Source organism: Camelina sativa, chromosome 19 (assembly GCF_030686135.1).
Source record: "Camelina sativa cultivar CO46 ecotype springtype chromosome 19, ASM3068613v1".
In the NCBI taxonomy this organism is placed as follows: Eukaryota; Viridiplantae; Streptophyta; class Magnoliopsida; order Brassicales; family Brassicaceae; genus Camelina; species Camelina sativa.
The window spans coordinates 3,730,069-3,753,591 of record NC_141898.1 but is presented as its reverse complement, the minus strand read 5'-3'; the positions used below and the strand labels follow the sequence as shown (position 1 = coordinate 3,753,591).

Sequence of the window (23,523 nt, the reverse complement as noted above, 5' to 3'; positions counted from 1 at the left end):
TGTACGGTTCAATTTAGCAGAAAACTTTTTGAATGAATTGTTAAATCTTATATTATCTTTTAACGTAGTTCACGTGTACACCCGTATGATTCCTCCGGCCAACCCGACAGCTCCATCGAAGACACAAAATAATATTTTTTATTTATTTAACAACTTACACAAATACTAGTTTTTTCCTATTGAAATTCCAAGTGTACGTGTATCTACCCGATTTACCCGGAAACCAAACACTCGGAAATTTCCATATGACACCACACGATCTGTCTAGCCTCCCGATTAACAAAAGAAAATTAGAAAAATTGTTTGAAGAGAAACAAAAAATCCTAAGAAAAAACATTGACCTATAAATAACTCCAGTAACACAATCATCTCGAAGTAAACCAAGAAAGAAAACAAAAATCGGAGATATTAATAAACAAAAACTCTACAATGGTTGCAAAGCTTATAGTTCTATGCTGCTTACTAGCGTGCACCTTTGTCATGGCGGCAGCATCATCGGAAGCTGAGCCTCCGGCAACAAGGAATTTCGGCAGGCACAACTGGCCAGGAGCGGAGGTAGAAGCACCGGAGATTTCACATTTGGAAGAGATTGTACGGCGGGGACACCACCATTCCACCTTGGACAGATCGATCGCCGGCGGTGGAGTCATTCTCGGAGGCTTAGCGACTACGTTTCTTGTGGCGGTCTTTTGTTATATAAGGGTTACGAGGAAACACAAACCCGATTATGATGAGAAGCTCGAGACTGAGACCCCTAAGGTTTTGGTTTAGTTTTTTATGTTTTATGTTTTTTTTTTTGTAAAATAGTTATGTAAATTTTTTCGTTTATTTACTTTTTTAATATAATTTCTTTTTTCGTAATTAGTGATATAAATTGAGCTTCACTGTCACCATATTGTCTTTCTCTCTTTTTTGTTTCCGATTTAATTCAAAATATATTAGTGAATTGCTACAACTAACTAAATAAAATAAATCATACATATGATAACCAGGTTATCATAACCTGCAGTAAACCTTTTTTAAAAGAAAAAAACAACGAATTCAGCTCGAATCTAGGGTCGGATTGATAAATAATACTTCTTCTATCCCTAATAGTTTGATGTTTAGGATTTTTCACACATATGAAGACAATGAATGTATATGATTAATTTATTATTTGTTTTTTTATGATTTATTTCTTTTAATTTTTGGTCATATCATACATATGTGATGATTTATTTTTCTGACATTCTCTTTAATTTTCTATTTTTCCATTTTTTTAATATTAAAAATATTTAGAATATCAATCTTTTAAATACAAGAAATATTCTCTAAAACATCAATTTATCAGAAACAGAGAGAGTATTTAGTAAAAGCAAAACTATGAAATATCTCTAAATAATCTGAAAAAATGGTTAACAATAGTTATACATATATATATATATATATATAAACGTTTTTCCAAATAAAATAAAATAAAAGCTCATATAAACAAATACGAAGTTGGCCACTATTTTTTTTTTTTTTTTTTTGTCGCCAACTTCGGTAATAGCCTAATAAGGTTTCAGTTCAATTTGGTTTCAAATCAGCCTAAACAAAATGCGTATCCTAGTTAAGTTTAAGGCTTTAAGCCTTCCCAGTCCCAGGGTTTTTTAAAGCTAAAGATGCTACACGATTCGTCGTTTTTGGGCCTAGAGATGATGATGGCCTGTTTTAAAAGTTTCTACCACATTTGTGAACGTAATTGCTTACGTACGTAATCAGTCAACCACTGAGAAACAATCAAACAAACTAATCAGAATTGTAAGATTCCAAAATAAAACTTAACATGAAAGTATTTGAATCCGTCAAAGGCTGACTGTATCGATGATGTTAGGGTTACACAATTACGAAACGGTAATGTAATTTGGAGCAAAAACTATAATTTTGAAAATTCTGAAGGTACTATTACTACTGAAAGATAACTTCTTATGAAAACATTTGTTCGTATTTGCACATTATGCGTATCTTATCATCCTAATTTGTGAAATATAAAAAATTGAAGCTAGTAATTTAATCTCAGCCATACATGCTCAACCACTACCCTCCTTTAAGAGTCAAGAACTTGACCAACTAATACATATTGTTATTTTTATTACTATATTTCTCTTTCACCAACTGTTCTTAAACATTATACTATTATACATACATTGAACCAAGTCCAAAGTCACTATAAATAACTGCTCACCAGCGTTGCTCAAGAAAACACAAACAAACACAGAAAAGAAAACCAAACAGAGTGTATTTTACTTTAAACCGGAAAGATGAATCAAGATGAGCAAGTAAAGGTTTTGGGGTTATGGGGAAGTCCTTTTAGCAAAAGAGTAGAGATTGTCCTTAAACTTAAGGGCATACCTTACGAGTACATTGAAGAAGATGTTTATGGTAATAAAAGTCCTATGCTTCTCAAGTACAACCCTATCCATAAGAAAGTCCCTGTCCTCGTCCACAATGGCAGATCGATAGCTGAATCTCTGGTGATTGTCGAATACATCGAAGATACGTGGAAGACAAGTCACATGATATTGCCTCAAGATCCTTATGAGCGTGCCATGGCCCGTTTTTGGGCTAAGTATGTGGATGAAAAGGTACATATATGTTGATCTTAATAAAACAAATTATATCAGGGGTATGAGATTTATATGATGAATTTGGAATTGAGTAGCAAAGTAGTAACGTAATATCAAAAATAAAGATGCATGTCTTAATCAAAGAGCATTGTGTACAATATTAATTAGATTTTATAACTTGTATTTGTCTTTGGGTTTCAGGTAATGGTAGCAATGTGGAAGGCTTGTTGGGGACCTAAAAGCGAAAGAGAAAAAGAAACGAAAGAGGCTTATGAGGGTTTGAAATATCTAGAAAAAGAGCTTGGAGATAAACATTTTTTCGGAGGAGAGACAATTGGATTTGTCGATATAGCGGCTGATTTCATTGGATATTGGCTAGGGATCGTCCAAGAAGCTTCAGGCGTCACGATCATGACCGCGGAGGAGTTTCCAAACCTTCAACGTTGGTCAAAAGAATTTATCAGCAATAATTTTATTAAGGAAGTCTTGCCGCCAAAACAGAAGCTTGCGACTCTTTTGAAGGCTCAATTTGGAAGTGTTACATCTGATTAAACGTAACGTAAGATCCTCGTAATTTATTATTTGATACAATCATACAATAGAATAAAGTTGCTTTGGTCGAAACATTACAAAAAAAAAACGAAAAATTGATGATATATGTTGTATTTGTTTTTTTCTTTTTTTTTTTTTGTCAAACTTTTAGTTCTATAATGGTTATCTTATATTCTTATTAATGAATTTTCTAAAAATATTATATGGAATTGGAGAGATTTTTATAAAAAAAAATAGAGGAAACATGTTTGATAAGTTTATGCAGCCACTCATGCTTTTGTATACACCATCTGGCGTCAGCGTAACAATGTCCTACACAACTCCCAAAGGCTATCTTCATCTTTAGTTTTCAAGTCGGTCGACCAGGAAATTCGCAACATCATTACCGCTAGAAGACTTCGTAAGCATTGGAATAACCTTATACTTCTTTGGATCCGCTAACACACCCTTTTCTTGATCCCATTATTGTAGCCTTGATTTATTTTTTTGCCTTGGCTACTTTAACTTAGGTTCTCCTTTTGTAAAGCCTAAACTCTTTCATTATTAATGATGTTTAGCAAAACAAAAAAAGTATATGCAGCTGGTTATTGGTAGTCATTATTCTTAGCAAGTATTGATTGAAATTAAATACCATCATGGGTATTTAGTTGGCCACTTAAAAATAATGGGTATTATGGTAGGCTTTGCGCATTTACTGTTTAGGTGTCGGCCCGCGTTCACTGAACTAGAGTGTTCCAACGTACGTAGTGGCTAACCCGCAATATTAGACCCCCATTCAGATTCATTTCCTTGGTTTAAAAATGGTCCCATCTTTAGGACCGACGCAAACGAGAAAAAAAAAAGATGCCATGAAGGTCAAAGCTTGTTCAAAAGTGGTGACTAAAACAAATCAAGCTGATTCAATACAAGATTTTTATAATTCAATTGTTCAAATTTGTGATGAATAACAAGTGGTTGAATCGTTGATGTATGAATAAAGGTAGCAACTTTAATATATTCATTCACTACTGGCGATTAAATCGGATCTGTGACTACTGACTACCTAAAACAATTCATATCTGTTACTTGTAATTGCCCCCAAAAAAATCTGTTACTTGTAATTTTTTTTTGAGAAAATAGAGTTATGTCTACTTGCCTCAGTGCCAGACTCAATCATAATAAATTTGAATATCAAAAATACTAATTAAAATATATGTAGTGGACATTTAATGATAGAAAGGAGCCATTAATGTAACACATTAACATTATCTCACAAACAATTTTCAATATCTAGAACTACAAATTTGACTAAAGAAGTAACAGTAAGCTTACTAATCAATACCTAGAATCTATCTTACGATCGAGGCATCTTCTGAGTTTGCACGAAGCTATATGGTGACTGGTGAGTCAAACATATAACACATGTTTAGTTTACAAGTTCTAATGGGAAATTCTGTGCAAATATTGCAGCGAGGATGGGGTGCACGTTACTACTATGTACTATCCATTGGGCATTGACGGACAACTTCGAGTGGCAAAAACGGGTACGGATTTGGACTTTGTTACATCGATTACAAGAACAATTTTGACACGTCATGACAAAGAATAGGCCAAGTATTACAAGCATTTCCTTAGTCAAGGAACACCTCCACCAATATGTACTTCAATGTTACTTCTGACTTTCTGAGTATGGTTTGTAGTTTTTAACTCGATCCCTGAGGTGTAATAGAGAGTTTATAAAAAAGAAGGAAAATACTAATAAGTTATAGAGTTTCTCTCCCTCTCACCAAAGTCGTCGTGGTGCCCGATGCCTTGACTTTAAAACTTTAGAAATTCTTTAAAACTTTCAATTTAGATGGAACGTTTTAGAATTTAGATAGTCTGGTATAAATGGTATAACATTACAAAAACAACCCTTTCTGGACACGTGTTTGGCTTCCATATTAACTCTTGGTTCTTTATGTAAATGATATACTCCCTTCGTTTCAAAATATAAGATGTTTTAGATAAGTTTTTTGTTTCATAATATAGAATATTTTCAAGTTTCTATGCAACTTTTAGATTAGTTTAGTATTTTACATTATGCAGTATTGTTTCTAATTGGTTGAACTTGTTAAAAATAAAAACTTCTTAATCTACGTGCTTTAGTTAAAATATCGTATATTTTAAAACGGAGAGAATATAATGGAAGGATACAAGTCATACAACAATTAACTAAAGTAATTAATACTAAAAACATAACTTAACGTAACTAATAGTTAGTACAAAATTAACATGTTTATAATGAGATCGGATGTTCTATTTTCCTCCTATAGCATCGGTGGTTATTATATCGATTTTGAGGATATCGTTGAATAATAATAAATACTATGGATATGTATAGTGTCTTTCCTTTTCAATTTCAAACGTTTATTATTTTAGAATAGTGTGACTCTTTTAGTGTAATAAGAAAAATTAATCATACCTTGTATCTTACTTGTGTAGAAAACTAGATTGAAAGGGTCGTTGACTCTCCGCTACCGTACTTTTTGTCTTCAATGGTCAAAGTTGGATGATATGGATGCATGCATACATGTATATACCACGTACCAACTTCAGATAAGCATCAACTCTCAAAAATAGTTGAGGGTCAAAAAGTAGAATTTGATTTTTTTTAAAAATAGAGATTATATTATTAATTCGCCATTTACTATGTTATATCAATAACTTTAATGCAAAAAATTCCGAATTGTACTGATAGGTCAGGTAATCACTAATATATAGTTGTTAATGAACCAATAGGTTGCACTTGCACGATTGGGACTAGCTAACTCATATTATCCTTTCCCTAATAGATGACAACAACGACAAATAAAGTAAATTACTAATCAAATTTGCATTTGCTTCTCTAATCCTAATGATGACGGATTTTCATTTGTCCTCTTGAAACTCCGTTTATTTTTCTTTTATATAAAATATTTAAAATCCATTTCCATCATCCTTCATTCATATTTATCAACCAAACTATAATATATTCAAATAAATCACTTACGAATATAAAATCTTTAATCTTACATAAAAAAATGTATTTAGTATACATAACACATGGAACAATATAAAATAATCGTTCATATTACATCACATGGAAACGTCGAAATTGCAGTTTAATGCTGTTTTTCTTTATATAATTTGGAAATTTTAGATTGAAGCCGAACGTGTTGCATTTAAAATTGTTGCTCGTTAAACACGAGATATATTATTAAATGTTTCAAAAACTGAAATCAAAACAGTCTTTGAGAAGATAATTAAGAGGAAAAAAAAACCACTGTTTATTATTGGAGTTTTTTTTTTTTTTTAAATAGGCCTTATTCTATGCAGGTGAAACCATACTCCCTCCTCTGAGCTAATATTAAATGGTCTTAAATCATATAGTTTATAATGTATGGAAGCTTCATTTTTTTTGGAGATACACAAACACAACGACCTGATTGAATTTTATTATTATAATATGTACTCGTTGGACACGCGGAATATTATATGTTGTAAATTTTCAGAATTAAAAAAAAAAAAAAACGATGTAGATCATGCAATGAATCATCCTGTTTAAATAACAGTATGATAGTTTAGTCAAATAAATATATAAAAGCATTATAATATATAGGCTAACGTCAATAACCATGTACGTAGCAATCAATATATGATCCAAAACACGATCTTGATCTATAAAATAAAATATTAAAATGATAAAACGATGCCTGGTTGGCATATTAAAAAAAAAAACATAAATGAGAGATCAATAAGTGAATGAAAATCACTATATAAAGAAAGCCTTTGAGATGTAAAAGAACCATCAATACTTCTAATTCTGTTGAAGAGCGAACAAACAGCAACAAGGAAAAAACAAACAAAAATGGCTTTGCAAAAGTTTCCTCTCTTGGGGCTGCTTTTGCTCGTAGTTATCGTCGGTTCTCCTGCAAATGCTGGTGATCCTGTTTGTCCCCCGTCTACCAAACTAAGCCGAGGAAGTTTCCCTGAAGGTTTTCTTTTTGGCACTGCAACTGCGGCTTATCAGGTACCATTTATATACTAGATTAGCCTATATGTGTTTATATATATCATTTGCTAAACCCATCAGCTATTTTTTTTTTGGTTATATGTCATTAGGTTGAAGGTGCAGTTAACGAAACTTGTCGTGGACCAGCCTTATGGGATATCTACTGTAAAAGATATCCAGGTGAGCTAATGCCTCTACATTTACTTTTTGTTTCTTACAGTCTCTTAAATCTAACTTAGAATATTGATTTAACTAAACTTAATTAATTTCAGCGAGATGTAATAACGACAACGGCGATGTGGCTGTTGATTTCTTCCATCGTTACAAGGTATCTATTAATGAATACCTTGGTTGGTCCGATTTAATTATACTAGATTTTAAAAATTAATTTGTCTCCTCTGCGAAAATGTTTGTAGGAAGATATTCAGCTCATGAAGAGTCTAAACACAGACGCCTTCAGAATGTCCATCGCATGGTCAAGAATATTTCCTCGTGAGTGTATATCGAATTTATTGTATTTATATGCTCGTTGAATATTAATGAAACTAAACAAATGTTTATTTTAAAATCAGATGGGAGAAAGGAGAAGGGAGTGAGCAAAGCTGGTGTGCAATTCTACCACGACCTCATCGACGAGCTCATCAAAAATGGTTATATATATTTTAAAGCATTTATGTACATAAATAAATTAATCGACAAAAAAACTCTATATCTAAATAGGCTAATACCCTTATTTTTCTCTAATACAAATATTTATATTTGTGATTAGGTATTATTCCATTCGTGACTGTTTTCCACTGGGACACCCCACAAGATCTGGAAGACGAATATGGCGGCTTTTTAAGCCAAAACATTGTGTACGTTTTCGTAAGACGCAGTTAAAGCTTATACGAGAGACACTCTTCACGTGATTTTAATTAATATCCCTTTTTTGTTGCAAAAATACAGGAAAGACTTCAGGGAATACGCAGACTTCGTTTTCCAAGAATACGGTGGAAAAGTGAAGCATTGGATCACATTCAACGAGCCATGGGTCTTTGCTCACGCCGGTTATGACGTAGGAAAGAAGGCACCAGGACGTTGTTCTACTTACGTCAATCCTTTATGCCAAGATGGACGATCAGGTTTTGAGGCTTATCAAGTCAGTCACAACCTCCTACTCTCTCACGCAGAAGCCGTTGAAGCTCTACGAAAGTGTGAAAAGGTACATACATCATATACAAAATCATAATTACTTATTTATCGTCATGATTCAGATCATAATTACTTACTTATTTTACTTTTTTTTTGTGTAATTTTTATTGGCTATAGTGTAAAGGGTCGAAGGTTGGAATCGCACATAGTCCGGCTTGGTTTGAGCCACATGACTTTGATGATGCACAAGACGGTGCGTCTATTGACCGTGCACTTGACTTTATGCTCGGATGGTAAGTAATTAATCTCTATATATATATGAAAGAAAATAAATGCTCGTATATAATTTCTATTTTATTAATTAAATGGAATTTTAATTATTTTTATAGGCATTTGGACACAACTACCTTCGGAGATTATCCACAGATTATGAAAGACATTGTTGGCCATAGATTGCCTAAATTTACCACTGAGCAGAAGAGAAAATTGAAAGATTCGACCGATTTCGTAGGACTCAACTACTACACTTCAGCGTTTTCAAACCATCTGGAGAAGCCAGATTACACTAAACCAAGATGGTTGCAAGATTCTCTTGTTCAATGGGAGTGTAAGTTTTCGTTTTCCTTTTACTTGATTAAATAACTGATACCAAAAAGTCTCCGGAGTAGGTTTGAACGTATAGAATTACTTATAGTTGTTACTAATTAACATTATTATCTTTAATTTTCCAGCCAAGAATGTACAAAACTACAGCATTGGTAGCAAGGTATGTATGCGAGGTTAAGACTTTCCCACTTTGGCACTGTTTATTATACTGTCGTCTACTGATACCATGTTTTTTTCTTTTTTTTTTCTTTCAGCCTTTCACCGCTGCATTGAACGTTTACTCTAGAGGTTTTAGAAGTCTTTTGAAGTACATCAAAGATAAATACGCAAACCCGGAAATTATGATCATGGAGAATGGTAACTAGATATTCTATTTTTTACTGCTAACTAGTTTTCGGTGCTGATTATATTTTATGATAAATATTAAATATACAATTATCTTGATGTTGTTTTTCTAGGATATGGAGAAGAACTTGGGGCCACCGATTCGGTTGCAGTTGGTACTGCTGATCATAATAGAAAATATTATCTTCAGAGGCATCTTTTGAGTATGCAAGAGGCTATTTGGTAAGTAGTACTTCTTTTTTTATACTATATCATAGACTAACAATTTGGGAGAATTTGATGAAACATTTGTGTAAAATGTGCAGCATTGACAAGGTGAGAGTCACTGGATACTTTGTATGGTCGTTGTTGGATAACTTCGAGTGGCAAGATGGTTACAAAAACAGATTCGGACTCTATTACATTGATTTCAACAATAACCTCACACGTCATGTGAAAGAATCGGGCAAATACTACAAAGAATTTCTCGCTAATGGTGTCCGTCCCTCCGCGATCAAGAAGGATGAGCTTTGAGCTAAATTTTGAGGATTTGGTTTCATAGTCCAATGTTTCTATCTTATGTTTTGATTATGTGATTGACCAAGATTCAAGAGGTCTTGGTTAGAATAAACGCAAGTCTCTTCTTCGTCATATTTATTTATCAATCTGTAGCTGATTTGACAAAACCAAAAGCCTTTGGTTTCATAATAAATGATCCTTTTTAGAAGTTGCTATGTGAAGTTCAGAAGTTATACATACATTTACCTTCATAACATAAGAAACAACTGCATTGCATGTATAATCTAAAACATACAAAAAAACATTTGTATTATACAACATGAGTATTTTGTAACGAAGTACAAGTTAAAAACTCACTGATCCAACAAAGTGATTGATCGGATCAGTCCTTCATCACCCCTAAAACAACCACCAAGATATCCCACCGCAATCTCCAAATACAATATCCCAACAAAAACGTTTTGAAATTGTGTAACGTTGCTTTGTTATTTTGATCAAATATCAACAGGAGAAGCATGGTGAATGCATATAAACCACTGGCCATCAATCCGTTCAAACACATTCGAAACAAACTGAGCTCCCCAACTACTACTCCCTTTTGTCTTCACAAACTCCATACACGTTACATAACCTACTTCGCCTCGGACATGAGCCTCGACATCTTTCAGCTCGATCTGTAACGGAAAATCATAGTTCATCCACACAAATTCCCAGCTTTCAATCACATAATCATACCCTGTTATGCCTTTGGCTCCTGGATGGACACAGCAGGGGTTACCGGATTTTGACCACAGAGATTGCATCGCAGCTAAGTCCCCGTTTCTGAAAGATTGGTAGAACCTAGAATTAGCTGACAAAACAGAGGCTTTGTTGTCTTCTTGAAGCTCTTTTAGTTTGTCCCGTATTTTAGCTGCCTCCACGTAGTTTTCTTCCTGGATCGCAATCTCGAGATCTTGCTTCAACGTGTTCTCATCCACTGATATGCTCTCAACATCTGCAGTTTGGTTACTGTCCTCGCGTTTCACTTGACAAGGCCTAAGACGAGAGCCTGCATCAAAATGTTAAAAGTTACATTAAACAAAACCAAGACTCAAAGAAAGGAGTCTCATCTAAAACTAGATATTCTACTAGATAAGATGCTCGAACTCACACGGTTCTTTGTTTTGCAGCTTGAGATGAGCCAACCCAAATGCATTGCTGGCTGAAACCATGTTGCAATGAATGGGATAAGATTTAGGTAAGTGAAGCAGCTTCGTCGAACCACCAAACAGAGAAGTGACATCTACTGAGCTTGAAACCTATCAAGGAGCCAAAGATTAAAGGCCAGATTAGCACAACAATAAATTCATCAAAATTGCTCAAAGTGGCAACAACAAAGTTCGGATCTTGAAGAAGACGCTGCATCTCAGAGTTGAAATTCAAACACTTTCTAATCGTTAATAAGGAAAATATTGACTTCATCGATCCAAATTTCTTCTAGGGTTTAATCTCAGTACAATACGTAATCAGCTAATTCGTAAGAATCTTCACACCAGACAAAGATTAAAACTATGCCCATGAACAATAAACCGTCCAATCTCAATGGGTTCATCTTGTTGATCGACTAAACCTCAAGATTTCATATGACAACCATAGATTGGAGCTTCAGAACTCGAGTAAAAAAAATCGGAAGTAATGTCTTCCAAGGAGAGAAATTTTGGCTTACTTTGCATAAGAATCCAGACCCATGAAGCGCCATTGTTAACAAGGAATCGAAAATTTCAAAAGAGCTTTCCCGGAAAATTTTGGCGATTAGAGTTTCAACTTTCAAGTTGTTTTGATCATCATCAATCAACAAAGAAGATAGGAGCTCAAACTCAAAGGAGACAGTTCAGTTAGACTCCAAGATAAAAGTAATGGGCCTAGCATCAAGGCCCATATTTCATCATAAATAGTCCATTAAGGCGTAGGCTAATTTATATTTTAAGGGCTATATATGCTGTACTTATTTTGTTTTGTTCTTTGTGTTTAATAATAAGATATGAATATAATTTAGTCACCTAAACGAGCGTCCCATTACACCACTACACTAGAGTTTCTAGAGAGTGTTTCTTTTTTTGCCAGTAATGATCAAAAAGTTTACGAAAACGATTTGATTACGATAGATTACTTGAATGTTTTAAAAATTATGGATGAACTATAATAAAAATTTAATAAACTGTAAGTGTGATGTATATGACATTCAATCTCGAAAAGCTGTGGTATTATTTTAATTGAGAAATTTTATTTTTAAGTTTAAAATGAAGACGAAACTCCGCCTGATATTTTTATTTATAAAAACAAAACAAAAAATGAAAAGAAACTGTAATGTAAAAAAAAAGAACTGTAATGTTCAATGCTCACAAATTAAAAAACGAGGAATTTAAATGGAACAAGCAAACAATTTCTAATTATGACTTCAACATCATGTTGACAATTTTTCGTATTATATAAATAATACCAACGTTGATTTTTTCAAAAAAAAAATATATATATATATATATACTATACATTATTCTGTTCGTCAAGTATTTAATTATGATATATAAAAATATTCGATACCAAAAAAGAAAGATTTTGTTTCTTTAAAAAATTATATATATAATTTTAATGGCCGGAGGCGGGAGTTTAGTTTAATAAACCAAAGCACTTGAAAAAAATTTATTCTCGCCGAGCTTCTCCATCGCCGGCGATGGGCTGCATTTGCTTCAAACCTTGGCGTCGATCGCCTTCTCCGTCGATTACTTCCACCGTCATCGACGAACTAGGTAAAACAAATTCCGACGAAATTCTCCCAGACCCTCCTCCTCTGTATTCGCGTTCTGAAGAAGACGATGAATCGAGAAGAACTAACCTAATCAATAATTTCGACCTGCAGATAACAAAGGAGAAGACGAGGGGAGTACTTGTCCCAGTTTCAGGGAATTTAGCTTGGAGCTTTTGAGAGTTGCTACTGACGGTTTCGCCGCCGGCAACATCGTCTCCGAGCACAACGAGAGGGTTCCTAACATCGTATACAAAGGGAGGCTCAACGACGGCAGATTGATCGCCGTCAAACGGTTTCAGAGGCTTTCGTGGCCTGATTCTTTCGAATTCATCGTTCGTCTTTTACCTCTTTTGATTACTTGCTCAATCAGTTTTTGATGGTTGGATTCAAATTTCTTTGGTTTTGCTTAAGATTTGACTAGTGTTTTTTAAGCTTAGATCCCCAATTTTTTTTTTCCGGTTGTTCATCGTCTTTGACTTTTGATTGGTTATTGTTTCCGAGATACTTCTCTTGAATGTGACAGTGTTCTTGATTTTGGTATGTTTAAGAGGCAAATTTCATTTCTTTTTGAGTTATTAGAGGAAATTAGGTTCTGAGCTTGACCTGTTGTTGCAGAGGAAAATTTCATGAATGTGGCATTTTGTTTTTTTTTTCAGGAGGAAGCACAAGCTGTGGGGAGGTGTAGGAGTGAGCATATGGCTAATTTGATTGGTTGTTGCTCAGAAGGTCACGAGAGGCTGCTCGTTTCTGAGTACATGCCTAATGGAACACTCGCAAAGCATCTCTTCCACTGTGAGACTCATTGTTATTTGAGTTCCTTGATTAACTCTCCTGTCTCTGATTTCTTTTGGCCTTGACTATATGCTCTAATTAAGTGGTTTGACTATTGTCTCTTAAGTTGTTTGACTATGAAATTGTTTTCAGGGGAGAAACGACCAATGAAATGGGAGATGAGGCTGAGAGTTGCGTTACATACTGCCATAGCGTTGGATTACTGTAATGATAGGGGAATAGATTTGTACCATGATCTTAACACCTACAGAATATTGTTCGATAAGGTTAAAAATTTTCTTGCAGTTGGACAACCATAAATGTAATATTCATTATCATAAGTTTCTTACAAAGTATTTAACAGGTTGGGAATCCCAGGCTGTCTTGCTTCGGTCTAATGAAGTGTAGCCGAGAGGGGAAGACTTATAGCACTAACTTGGCATTTGCTCCTCCTGAATATTTGCGTCTAGGTATGTGCATCCAACCACTCTTCTCTAGGGAAAAGTTCTAAACATCTGAAACCACTCGTAACTTTTAAACTATTGCTAGGTACTGTGATACCGGAGAGTGTCACATTTAGCTTTGGGACCTTGTTACTGGATCTCATGAGCGGCAGACATATTCCACCGAACCATGTAACTTTCTTCTCACAAAGCAAAATATCTGTTGGTCCTCAAGGTGTCAAATGTCAATCTTTATAGATGAGCTGGCTCTTGTTACTTAGACTGTAATTAGTTGTATCCTGAGGCATGATTTATATGATATGTAAATGTATCTTGAGAAGTTTCATCATCTGGCAATGTCATTCCAGGCACTTGACCTGTTCCGTGGCAAAAACTATCTGGTGCTAATGGATTCAGCTCTGGATGGTCAATTCTCTGATGAGGATAGAACAGAACTAATACATCTAGCGTCCCGCTGTTTACGGCCTGAACCAGACGAGAGGCCAAGCATAAAATTTCTCATGTCGGCACTTTCAAGGCTTGAGAAACGAGCTGACTCTTGGCCCAACGTCAAAGGAGAAAACATCCCTGTAAGTCATCACTTCACTAATTCTTCCAAGGTTTCGGGTTATGCAGACTTTTCTTATGTAATCATGGGACTTAATAATGACAGAGTCCATCATACACTAAACCTGAAACAAAGCAGCAAGTGCGCTTGAGTCCTTTTGGAGAAGTATGCTGGAGAATGGATCTAAGTGGCATACACGAATTACTCGAGAAAGTCGGATATGGAGAGGATGATGTTGTTGTCACAAACGAGGTATATATGTCTGTGATGAACATAAAATCTCTTGATACATTCCAATATCTCATTATCATGAGTTCAAAAATATTGCAGTTCTCATTTCAAATGTGGACGGGTCAAATGCAAGAGAATATGGATTACAAGAAGCACGGGGATGCTGCATTTCGTGCTAAAGATTTTGAAACCGCAATCGAATTCTACACAGAGGTATCAATTTGAATCATCAAGAACCTGTCTTCTTTTACCAGCAAAGATACATTATTTATAAGGATATGAATATCTTCTTATCACAGTTCATGAGTGGAGCACCAGTGGTATCACCAACAGTATTAGCAAGAAGGTGTTTATGTTACCTAATGAGCGATATGTTCCGCGAGGCTTTAAGTGACGCGATGCAAGCTCAGGTCACATCACCAGAGTTTTCAATCGCTCTCTACTTACAAGCAGCTTGTCTCTTAAAGCTTGGGATGGAGGCTGAAGCTAAAGAAGCTCTTAGACATGGCTCTTCTCTCGAAGCTTTTTAGAGTTACCAGCAACAACAACAAACAAAAAAAGCCAGATTTGTACAGCTTCTTTCTCTGCATACGTATATTTAGAAATGTGAATACACACATAGCACATATACATGTTTGCTTCTTTGACTTGGCTTGAGAGAACCTTGGTGTACCATCAGATTTTTTGTGTGCTAAAACCGGATTTTCTTGCCGTTTTCCCTTGATCTTAACTGGATTGTGGATTTTTAACTACACATTCACATTACTTGGCAATGTTATGATATATAGATCATCATTGTGGGCTTGTTGTGAAGGCATGTTACAAAGTGAAATAACCACCATATTATCTTATGGAAAACGCAGTCGCCATACAGTCACAAAGAAGTTGAAAGCCACTGTGGCCTCTGCTCAATTTCAGAACTATATAAACTATCTCTACTCAATTACATCACAACTTTGATTACAAGTAAAACTCAAGCTCTCCGAGATCAAGAGATAAAAAAATCAAATACAAAAAAGAAAGTAAAGAAATCTCAGAAAAAAACAAAAGAAAGAAAAATCTCAGAGACTGGTTTTGTTTTGCTTTTTTGTTTTGTTCCTTTTATGTGGACAAGACATTGGTTATGTTCTTCCCCTGTTCAGATACAAGATAATGATCTCGATGTCCCCTTGAGCCTTGAGACCTTAATCGGCCAGCTGCTTCTTCCATCGCCTTCACGCTGCTACTCTCTAAACCGCTTCTCAGCCATGCAAGGCTGCTTATATCCGTTGCTATAGCAGCTAGTTCGTAACTCGGAATTGTTGGTGGGTCTAAGTAATCCACAAAGTCTGGACCCAACAATGAGTCTTGCTGAACGGGATTTTCGCTGCAACAACCATTTCCACATGTTGGAGGCACAAATTGTTCGCTGTAAGATCCTTCAACCACTCTTAGCATTGCTGTGTCTTGTTTAGATGATTGGAATTGATTTTTGTCTTGTATATGTGGAGAGGATGATCCTTCCATATGATTGTACGCACTATTAAAAGAACTGAGCCGAGCTACAGGGCGGAAAAGCGTTGGAGGATCATTACCGTCTTGCCTAGAAATAACTTCTCCGTTTGTCTCCTCTACGCATTGTTCTTCAGGCATTTCCATAGAGGCAGCCCCTTTGACTTCCGGAGACACAATTGGAGTAGTTACATGACCACCATCCCCTGAAGATAAAATTTCTTCTGGCAAAGCTATTGTTGCCGTTCTGTCAAATCCAGGATCTTCTTCGACAACTAAGCTTCCAGCTCCCATATTCTTGGCCTTTTCATCCATAAATCGACGTCGTAGAGTGGAGTTCCAGTGGTTCTTGATAGCATTATCTGTTCTTCCAGGAAGAATTTTCGCAATTACAGCCCATTTGTTTCCATGGATGGCATGTGCTCTGATGATAGCCTGGTCTTCTACCGCTTCATAAACCAACAAACAAAAAGATACAACGAAGTAGCCTGATTTAGTGCTACTGATGAAAATGGTATAGAAACAGAGTTTAAAGTTGATATGAAAAGAACACAAACTAGTAATGCCTAGGCCCTTGGAAGCCTCGTACCAATCAGCGCCAAATACTTCTACAGCTAAGCAGAGTTACTATCCTCAAATAAACCGTGTTTTTGATCAGCTACAACATCAAATGGTATCCAACCTAATTTGTTGTTCGTTATGGATTCAAGGAAAAGTTCACAAGCCATAAAAATCCCGAATTGACACACCCTGAAGAAGCACAGAATCCAAAGATCATTTCTTTTCTAGTTTTTTTTCAGTTTTACATCACCGTACCTCGCTAGTGATGATGTCTCAGCCAAAATCACCAATTCAATTCCATTTCACAACCATACAAGTAAATCACAGAGCAGATCCAATAGTCAAGTCTCTCTCCAAAAAAAACAGAACAAACATAAAAGAACCAAAAACAAAAAAAAACCCTAGATTCTCTCAACTCACCACATACCAATCAAAAATTCGAAAAGAGAAGAAGAAGATCACAGCAACAATCCGATCGGAAAAAAAATCAAAACCCCAAATTCAAATCAAAAACTGGGAAAATGGATTGAATGATACCAGTAAAGGAGTTGCGCTTCACAGATGGATCGAGCTGATTACACCAACGAAGACGACAAGACTTGCCTGAACGACCAGGAATACTCCGAGCCATCAAACTCCAATTCCTCGGTCCAAACTTCTCAACGAGCTCACTCAACACAACATCCTCCTCCGGTGACCACGGTCCTTTTACTCGATCTTTCCCTCCTCTCCCACTCGCCCTTTCCTCAACGAACCCCGCCGCATCTTCTCCACCATCGCCGTCGCCATCGCCATCACCATCACCATCTCCTCTGCCAATTGCCACCGATTCTTGCACCTCCCTGAATCCTGATCGTCTCACAATCTCTCCCTCCATACGGCTTCCGTTCTCGTCCCTCTCACCCACCGGACTTCTTAAACTGTAAAAGCGTTGAGTTCTCGTTGGGGTCGGTCGCGTGAGCACACGCGAGAGATTCGTAGGGCTTTGTGTTTCGGTGGGATCATTTTTATTCCTTTTAATTACAGTTTTGCCCTTGTGATTGACATTTACATTATTATCCTCACTAAAAATCCTCTTTCTAAAATTTTGGTCAAGCTTTTGTGAGGGAGGTTTAGGTAAATTCATTAAAACGGAAGATCTTTGGGAGGTTGATGACTTTCTCTGGCTTCTGGCGGGAATTTTTCATTATCTGGGGGACTAAGTACTTTTTATTGGGCCTATTTAAAAAGCCTATTCTTCTGTAAATTAGGCCTCTTCGTGTGGCCCATCCAGTGGATGATGAAGATGAAAAGTAAAGAACTGTCTTTCTTTTTATTTTGATAAAATGTGGAAGTCTTTTCAAGTTATAAAAACAAATGCTAAATATGAAGTACGCAGACCTCATTATTTTGAAAACAATTTTTAAGTCCAAATGTTTGATCTTGAAATAGTGAAACTATATAGATAGATCTCTAAAATCTAAATAGGTTTCTAAAAGTCAACTCACAAACCAATAAACTAAAATTTTGAGTTTCATGAAAATGTATTCAAGATCATCAAGGAGTTGATCGTGTCTACGAAAAGGCTTTGAAATGGTGTTTTTAATTTGAAAAGTCAATGGTAATCCATTCGCCTATGATATGAGATGGCGAAAGCTAATAAAGAAAATGTTCATGCCAACGCTTGAACATACAAGAAACAGTCGGATTATATTATTACACGATCGAGAGCGACCTTTGCCTGACAACAAATCTTTAGATCTGACTATTTATTTAATTAATACGGGGTTTCAGATTATGGCGAGAATGGCCGTTTACTATGTACTAATGTACATTAACCTACAATTTAATGGAAATCTAAACTTTATCTTTACAATAAACAAACACATACTATATTACGACCTCGGAAAATAATGATTAAGCAGAACAACTAGGTCAAAGATAAAACACATCGGAAAACAATGATTAACTGGAACAACTAGGTCAAAGATAAAAACAGTTGTTGCATTGCATCCGAGAGAGTACGTACGCAGTATATAAAGAGGTAAAATAGGTATCATATAATAATGATGATGTGTTGACTCGAAAAAATCATACAGATATGAAATGTATCTATATGTGAAACGTACATAAAACTATATCTATCTACACAAAATACAACACGTTTCTCGAAGGTATTGTAAAGTTGACTAAGAAGAGGCTTTCAAGTTTCAACTTGAACACATGGACCGCTTTCTATGCACGTATCAAAATTCTTCATGTCATAAGAAAATATGTATATTACTAAACCAATTAATAACATGGTGGGAGCCTTTTTATAATGAATTTGATCAGTAGTTGAATACTACCCAATTTGTCATACAATTTGAGACAAAATCAATTGGCCTGTGTCTGGAGTGCGTCGCATGTTTATTTCTGCATTTAAATAAAGCCAAAAGCAATATGGGTTCGTTGATTCCTTAATTATATCGAATTCAACACACTTTTTAAATATACGATCTCATATGATTCTTGGATATGTTTTACTTACTCTAAATTTTAAAATACGAGTAACAGTAGCAAATGGAAAAGAATAGGACCATTGGGTTTTAGGTTTCTACTTAAATAGTTGTAACTTTTAATTCATTGATACAATGTTTTGAGAAATTATTTTGCGGATTTTTAATGCTCAATTTTATTATAAATCTGTCGCTAAAATTGTGGTTGTTACTTAGATATCAAATTAGATAAGTAGTTGTCTATATTGGACTTGTAATACGTATTATAATGAGTTAAGATGGTTTGTGTTGAGACGCAAAAAATTTTGGATGACTTTTGTTATTTCTCAACGAAAATTATAAACTAAACTAATAAAGAGATCAAGTGTTAGAAATTTAGAGAACGATGTCTCTACTAACAGATTGAATATTACCTATTGGCATAGCTTCGCTAGAAAGAATATTTCAATATCTACAAAAACACATGCATACACGTAGACAAATACATACACGCCTAATTGATTATGCTATAACAGTGATCGATATACATCATCAAGCCATCAACTCAGATCTAATATTTATTTCTTTGTTCTAAATTATACATTTCTTTTAAGAAACTTAAATTAGAATGGAGAATGAATTAAAAATTTTATTGTTTAAATTATACATCAATTCTAGTTATTATCAGTAGTGTTTGTATAATTTGTATGTGTACGATATAAATCTTTGTTTTTTTTTGTGCACCATAGAAATCGTATTTTAAATTTAATATTCTAAAATATCTGCACACAAATACAAGAAAAAAAAAACGAACTCTTAAAATTGAAAACTATCTAAACTATGTGGCAGTAACATTGGATAGAACTTACGTGGCTAGCTAAGGTTCTAAAGAAATCCATATTGAGAATCATGATGTATATACTTCTATATTCAAACCATTATCTTAGACAGCCCTAGTTACCATCGTTCGTTAGTTACCACTTCGCATTCTATAAATTATTAAGTAGAACCACAATTCTCTTTGCTTCAACATCTCCATAACACACATCTCTCTTTGTCTGCTCGGTAGCTCTCATCTTTCTCTCTCTAGGGATGGAGGGTGTTAGGGTATCTCTTGCTTGTGCTCTACTTCTTTTCGCAGTCTCTTCAATAGCTTCTGCGGCCATTGTCGAACACACCTTCAACGTAACTATGCATTCTTGCCTCCTCTTCTTCTTCCGCTAAAATTGATTTTTATTGGCATGTTATAAGCGTATGATATATTCGATACGCTTATAATTAATTGTCTTGTATCGGTTCAAAACTTGAAACAAGATGATTCTTACTTATTTGAAAACCAAATTCATGCTTCTGCCAAATGTTGTGATTGTATTTGATTATAGGTGAATCTAGCTAGAATTAATGTGAAATATGAGTTTATTTAACTAGCTAACTAGCTAGTACGAGCATTGACCAGTCATATCCCTAACGACGTGAGAGATACTTGGATTTTGCCAGGTACAAAACTTAACGGTGTCTCGGCTGTGCAAACGGCAAGTGGTAACGGTCGTAAACGGAAGCCTGCCTGGACCAACAATACGCGTTAAGGAGGGTGACTCGCTCGTTATTCACGTCCTCAACAATTCACCTCATAACATCACAATTCATTGGTACTCAATTAGTTGATTACGGTAACCTCGTTTTAATTTATATATTAATAGTTTGCTTAACTAATACATGATTACGTTTTCGTAGTTTGGCTTTACTAGACGTTCGCCTTTCACCGTCTCTTAGTTATTTCCTTTCTCGCATAGAATACTCAACGTTGTTTTCGAAATATAAAATTAATATATGTAGATATTTCATATTTGGAGTATAGTCACTTCGGTCCTTCTTTTTTCCTTCGAAATTAATTAGGGTTATGATCACAGTATAGTTATATTTTAACAAAACGTACTTATCTAAAAGATGAATGTTTTTTTTTTCGTTTTGATTTTTGTTAAAAGGTTTAACGATTTTTATTTTTGTATTTGTGTTCAAATTTTCAACAAGTTTAATTATCTTAATATTTTGTGTACGTACACGACGACACAGGCACGGGATCTTCCATAGACTAACAGTTTGGGCAGATGGACCAAGTATGATAACGCAGTGCCCAATTCAGCCTGGCAAGAGATACGCTTACATATTCAACATCACCGGCCAAGAAGGTACCTTGTGGTGGCACGCACACTCTTCTTTCCTACGCGCCACCGTATACGGTGCTATCATCATCCGCCCAAAATCCGGCCACTCTTACCCGTTTCCCAAACCTCACAAAGAGGTCCCCATCTTATTTGGTATGTCTCAAAATAGTATATGTTTTATAAAAAAAAAAAAACTGGATTATATACTAACTATATTATAAGCTAGATATATATTATTAGGACAAATAATATTTCATTTGTTGTTAAAAGTTAAATGCGTCGTACTCCTCAGTCTTTTTTTTTTCTTTTCTTTTTGTGTGTTATAGTGATATTAAATTATATAAATAGTTAATACTTAATCGCACACGTTCAGTATAACTTCAGTTGGTTAATGACGTACGGGTGTTGGTCCTTGTCTTTTAAAATTGAAACGTCTATATACTTCAGTAGCTGGAATTGGCCAAATCAAAGTATTCGATGTTCTACATTATTATAAAAACAGTACTATATATATATTAATATCTTAACTTTTATATTAAAAAAAAAAAAAACAGGTGAATGGTGGAACACCGATGTAGTCGCGTTAGAGGAGACTGCAATCGCCACCGGAGTTCCTCCAAACAATTCCGACGCCTATACGATCAATGGCCTTCCTGGAAACCTATATCCATGCTCCAAAGACAGTGAGTCAAAAGATCAACAACTAAAAAAAACCCAAAACCAAAATATTTACTAATTAGTAAAATGACCAAATTAAAACAACTAAATAACCAAATTTCTAACCATACTGTTTGAATAAAACTTAACATTTTACTAATTAATCCTTTCATTATGAATCAAAATAGGAATGTTTAGCCTAGACGTGGTAAAAGGAAAGAGATACTTACTTCGCATCATAAACGCGGCAATGAACATGCAAATGTTTTTCAAGATAGCCAATCACAGGCTGACAGTTGTCGGCGCTGACGCAGTCTACACCGCCCCTTACGTAACCGACGTCATCGCAATCGCACCGGGTCAAACCGTTGACGCACTCCTCTTCGCCGATCAGTCCATCGACACCTCCTACTACATGGCGGCTCATCCTTACGCCAGCGCACCATCCGTCCCTTTCCCCAACACCACCACCAGAGGCGTCATCCACTACGCTGGCGCGTCGAAATCACAGCGAACGAAGCGCGTGTTGATGCCGAAACTACCTTCCTTCTTCGACACGTTAACTGCTCACAAATTCTACTCCAGCCTCACTAGCTTAGTCGATGGACCTCACTACGTACCAGTACCTCGCCACGTGGAAGAAGAGATGTTCGTAACCATCGGGCTCGGGCTAGAAGCATGCGCAGATAACACCACGTGTCCAAAATTTTCAGCTTCTATGAGCAACCACTCTTTCGTGTTACCTAAAAAGCTATCGATCTTGGAAGCTGTGTTCCACGGCGTCGACGGGATTTTCACGCCGGATTTCCCAGACCAGCCTCCGGTTAAGTTCGATTACACTGACCCGAACATAACTCAGACGAACCCCGGACTTTTGTTCGCTCAAAAGACAACGAGCGCCAAGGTTTTGAAATTCAATACGACGGTGGAGTTGGTATTGCAGAACCATGCGCTTATCGCGGCGGAGAGTCATCCCATGCATCTTCACGGATTCAATTTCCATGTTTTGGCTCAAGGGTTTGGTAATTATAACGCCAACCGTGACCGAAGCAAGTTCAATCTCGTTAACCCGCAATTCCGTAACACTTTGGCTGTGCCTGTTGGTGGATGGGCCGTGACCCGTTTCACTGCTGATAATCCAGGTAAGAACTCTTTCAGTCCAATTCTTTCATTATGCTATTTTACAATTAATGCACGAAACCTAAAATATTGGATAACATATTGGTTCAGGTGCGTGGATTATGCATTGTCATATCGATGTTCACTTGCCGTTCGGACTAGGGATGATATTTGTGGTTGAAAACGGACCGACCAAGGCGACCACGTTGCCACCGCCACCACTTGATCTTCCCAAATGTTAAGCAAGAATATTACAAAATGATTATTAAAAACAATAAGAAGATTATTTAGAGCAAAATAGGACAAAAATTTGCCTCAAACACTCAGTGAGACTTGTTTGATTTGCTCTCTCGTATTTATTTTGATGTAGTCGGTAAATAAAATTAAATTGTAGTTCCCTTCATATGTTTTTGTTACCAATTGTGTGTTGTCAATGATTTATATGGTTTATTTTCTTATAAATTTGTCATTTTTTACATAAAAAACTAGATATATCCGTGCTATACACACGCTTATGGCTTAATGTTTTTTTAACAATTGT

The 23,523-nt window shown here is 35.6% G+C and overlaps 7 protein-coding genes across 7 annotated transcripts; 5 read left to right on the top strand and 2 right to left on the bottom strand.

The window, feature by feature from the left end:
- Positions 1-296: 296 nt before the first annotated feature.
- LOC104764622 (uncharacterized) lies at positions 297-861 on the top strand. Its single transcript, XM_010488189.2, has one exon. The coding sequence runs from the start codon at positions 430-432 to the stop codon at positions 769-771; it is 342 nt and encodes a 113-aa protein (XP_010486491.2). The 5' UTR covers positions 297-429; the 3' UTR covers positions 772-861.
- A 1,239-nt stretch (positions 862-2,100) lies between these two features.
- Positions 2,101-3,349, top strand: LOC104764621 (glutathione S-transferase U8). Its single transcript, XM_010488186.2, has 2 exons — positions 2,101-2,606; positions 2,790-3,349. Exons 1-2 carry the CDS (start codon positions 2,283-2,285, stop codon positions 3,138-3,140), a joined length of 675 nt encoding a protein of 224 aa, XP_010486488.2. The 5' UTR covers positions 2,101-2,282; the 3' UTR covers positions 3,141-3,349.
- A 3,499-nt stretch (positions 3,350-6,848) lies between these two features.
- On the top strand, positions 6,849-9,943 carry LOC104764620 (beta-glucosidase 23). The gene is made up of 13 exons (XM_010488185.3): positions 6,849-7,170; positions 7,263-7,332; positions 7,425-7,480; positions 7,569-7,644; positions 7,725-7,802; positions 7,922-8,009; positions 8,101-8,356; positions 8,464-8,579; positions 8,676-8,893; positions 9,018-9,052; positions 9,147-9,249; positions 9,351-9,459; positions 9,543-9,943. Exons 1-13 carry the CDS (start codon positions 7,009-7,011, stop codon positions 9,748-9,750), a joined length of 1,575 nt encoding a protein of 524 aa, XP_010486487.1. The 5' UTR covers positions 6,849-7,008; the 3' UTR covers positions 9,751-9,943.
- Positions 9,917-11,596, bottom strand: LOC104764619 (uncharacterized). Its single transcript, XM_010488184.3, has 3 exons — positions 11,441-11,596; positions 10,886-11,033; positions 9,917-10,783 (listed from the first exon to the last, which is right to left on the bottom strand). The coding sequence occupies exons 1-3, from the start codon at positions 11,471-11,473 to the stop codon at positions 10,230-10,232; spliced, it is 735 nt and encodes a 244-aa protein (XP_010486486.1). The 5' UTR covers positions 11,474-11,596; the 3' UTR covers positions 9,917-10,229.
- Positions 11,597-12,375: 779 nt separating this feature from the next.
- LOC104764618 (serine/threonine-protein kinase BSK6-like) lies at positions 12,376-15,346 on the top strand. The gene is made up of 10 exons (XM_010488183.2): positions 12,376-12,521; positions 12,632-12,852; positions 13,177-13,312; positions 13,445-13,578; positions 13,656-13,761; positions 13,841-13,926; positions 14,103-14,324; positions 14,408-14,554; positions 14,633-14,746; positions 14,833-15,346. The coding sequence occupies exons 1-10, from the start codon at positions 12,446-12,448 to the stop codon at positions 15,061-15,063; spliced, it is 1,473 nt and encodes a 490-aa protein (XP_010486485.2). The 5' UTR covers positions 12,376-12,445; the 3' UTR covers positions 15,064-15,346.
- A 14-nt stretch (positions 15,347-15,360) lies between these two features.
- Positions 15,361-17,576, bottom strand: LOC104764617 (transcription factor MYB1). The gene is made up of 2 exons (XM_010488181.3): positions 17,123-17,576; positions 15,361-16,473 (listed from the first exon to the last, which is right to left on the bottom strand). Exons 1-2 carry the CDS (start codon positions 17,460-17,462, stop codon positions 15,635-15,637), a joined length of 1,179 nt encoding a protein of 392 aa, XP_010486483.1. The 5' UTR covers positions 17,463-17,576; the 3' UTR covers positions 15,361-15,634.
- Positions 17,577-19,987: 2,411 nt separating this feature from the next.
- On the top strand, positions 19,988-23,516 carry LOC104764616 (laccase-7). The gene is made up of 6 exons (XM_010488180.3): positions 19,988-20,226; positions 20,539-20,690; positions 21,115-21,359; positions 21,761-21,889; positions 22,052-23,005; positions 23,094-23,516. Exons 1-6 carry the CDS (start codon positions 20,134-20,136, stop codon positions 23,222-23,224), a joined length of 1,704 nt encoding a protein of 567 aa, XP_010486482.2. The 5' UTR covers positions 19,988-20,133; the 3' UTR covers positions 23,225-23,516.
- Positions 23,517-23,523: the final 7 nt, after the last annotated feature.

Bases quoted from the DNA above. Each gene is read 5' to 3' on its own strand.
- LOC104764622 (XM_010488189.2), top strand. From the start codon at position 430: ATGGTTGCAAAGCTTATAGTTCTATGCTGCTTACTAGCGTGCACCTTT.
- LOC104764621 (XM_010488186.2), top strand. From the start codon at position 2,283: ATGAATCAAGATGAGCAAGTAAAGGTTTTGGGGTTATGGGGAAGTCCT. The intron at 2,607-2,789 runs GTACATATATGT...TTTGGGTTTCAG, and splicing joins CTAAGTATGTGGATGAAAAG to GTAATGGTAGCAATGTGGAA.
- LOC104764620 (XM_010488185.3), top strand. From the start codon at position 7,009: ATGGCTTTGCAAAAGTTTCCTCTCTTGGGGCTGCTTTTGCTCGTAGTT. The intron at 7,171-7,262 runs GTACCATTTATA...ATATGTCATTAG, and splicing joins CTGCAACTGCGGCTTATCAG to GTTGAAGGTGCAGTTAACGA. The intron at 8,010-8,100 runs GTACGTTTTCGT...GCAAAAATACAG, and splicing joins TTTTTAAGCCAAAACATTGT to GAAAGACTTCAGGGAATACG.
- LOC104764619 (XM_010488184.3), bottom strand. From the start codon at position 11,473: ATGGCGCTTCATGGGTCTGGATTCTTATGCAAA. The intron at 11,034-11,440 runs GTAAGCCAAAAT...GCTCCTTGATAG, and splicing joins GGTCTGGATTCTTATGCAAA to GTTTCAAGCTCAGTAGATGT. The intron at 10,784-10,885 runs GTGAGTTCGAGC...ATTTTGATGCAG, and splicing joins GCTGCAAAACAAAGAACCGT to GCTCTCGTCTTAGGCCTTGT.
- LOC104764618 (XM_010488183.2), top strand. From the start codon at position 12,446: ATGGGCTGCATTTGCTTCAAACCTTGGCGTCGATCGCCTTCTCCGTCG. The intron at 13,927-14,102 runs GTAACTTTCTTC...ATGTCATTCCAG, and splicing joins GACATATTCCACCGAACCAT to GCACTTGACCTGTTCCGTGG. The intron at 14,555-14,632 runs GTATATATGTCT...AAAATATTGCAG, and splicing joins ATGTTGTTGTCACAAACGAG to TTCTCATTTCAAATGTGGAC.
- LOC104764617 (XM_010488181.3), bottom strand. From the start codon at position 17,462: ATGGAGGGAGAGATTGTGAGACGATCAGGATTCAGGGAGGTGCAAGAA. The intron at 16,474-17,122 runs GTATCATTCAAT...TGGTTTATGAAG, and splicing joins GAAGCGCAACTCCTTTACTG to CGGTAGAAGACCAGGCTATC.
- LOC104764616 (XM_010488180.3), top strand. From the start codon at position 20,134: ATGGAGGGTGTTAGGGTATCTCTTGCTTGTGCTCTACTTCTTTTCGCA. The intron at 20,227-20,538 runs GTAACTATGCAT...GGATTTTGCCAG, and splicing joins TTGTCGAACACACCTTCAAC to GTACAAAACTTAACGGTGTC. The intron at 21,360-21,760 runs GTATGTCTCAAA...AAAAAAAAACAG, and splicing joins AGAGGTCCCCATCTTATTTG to GTGAATGGTGGAACACCGAT.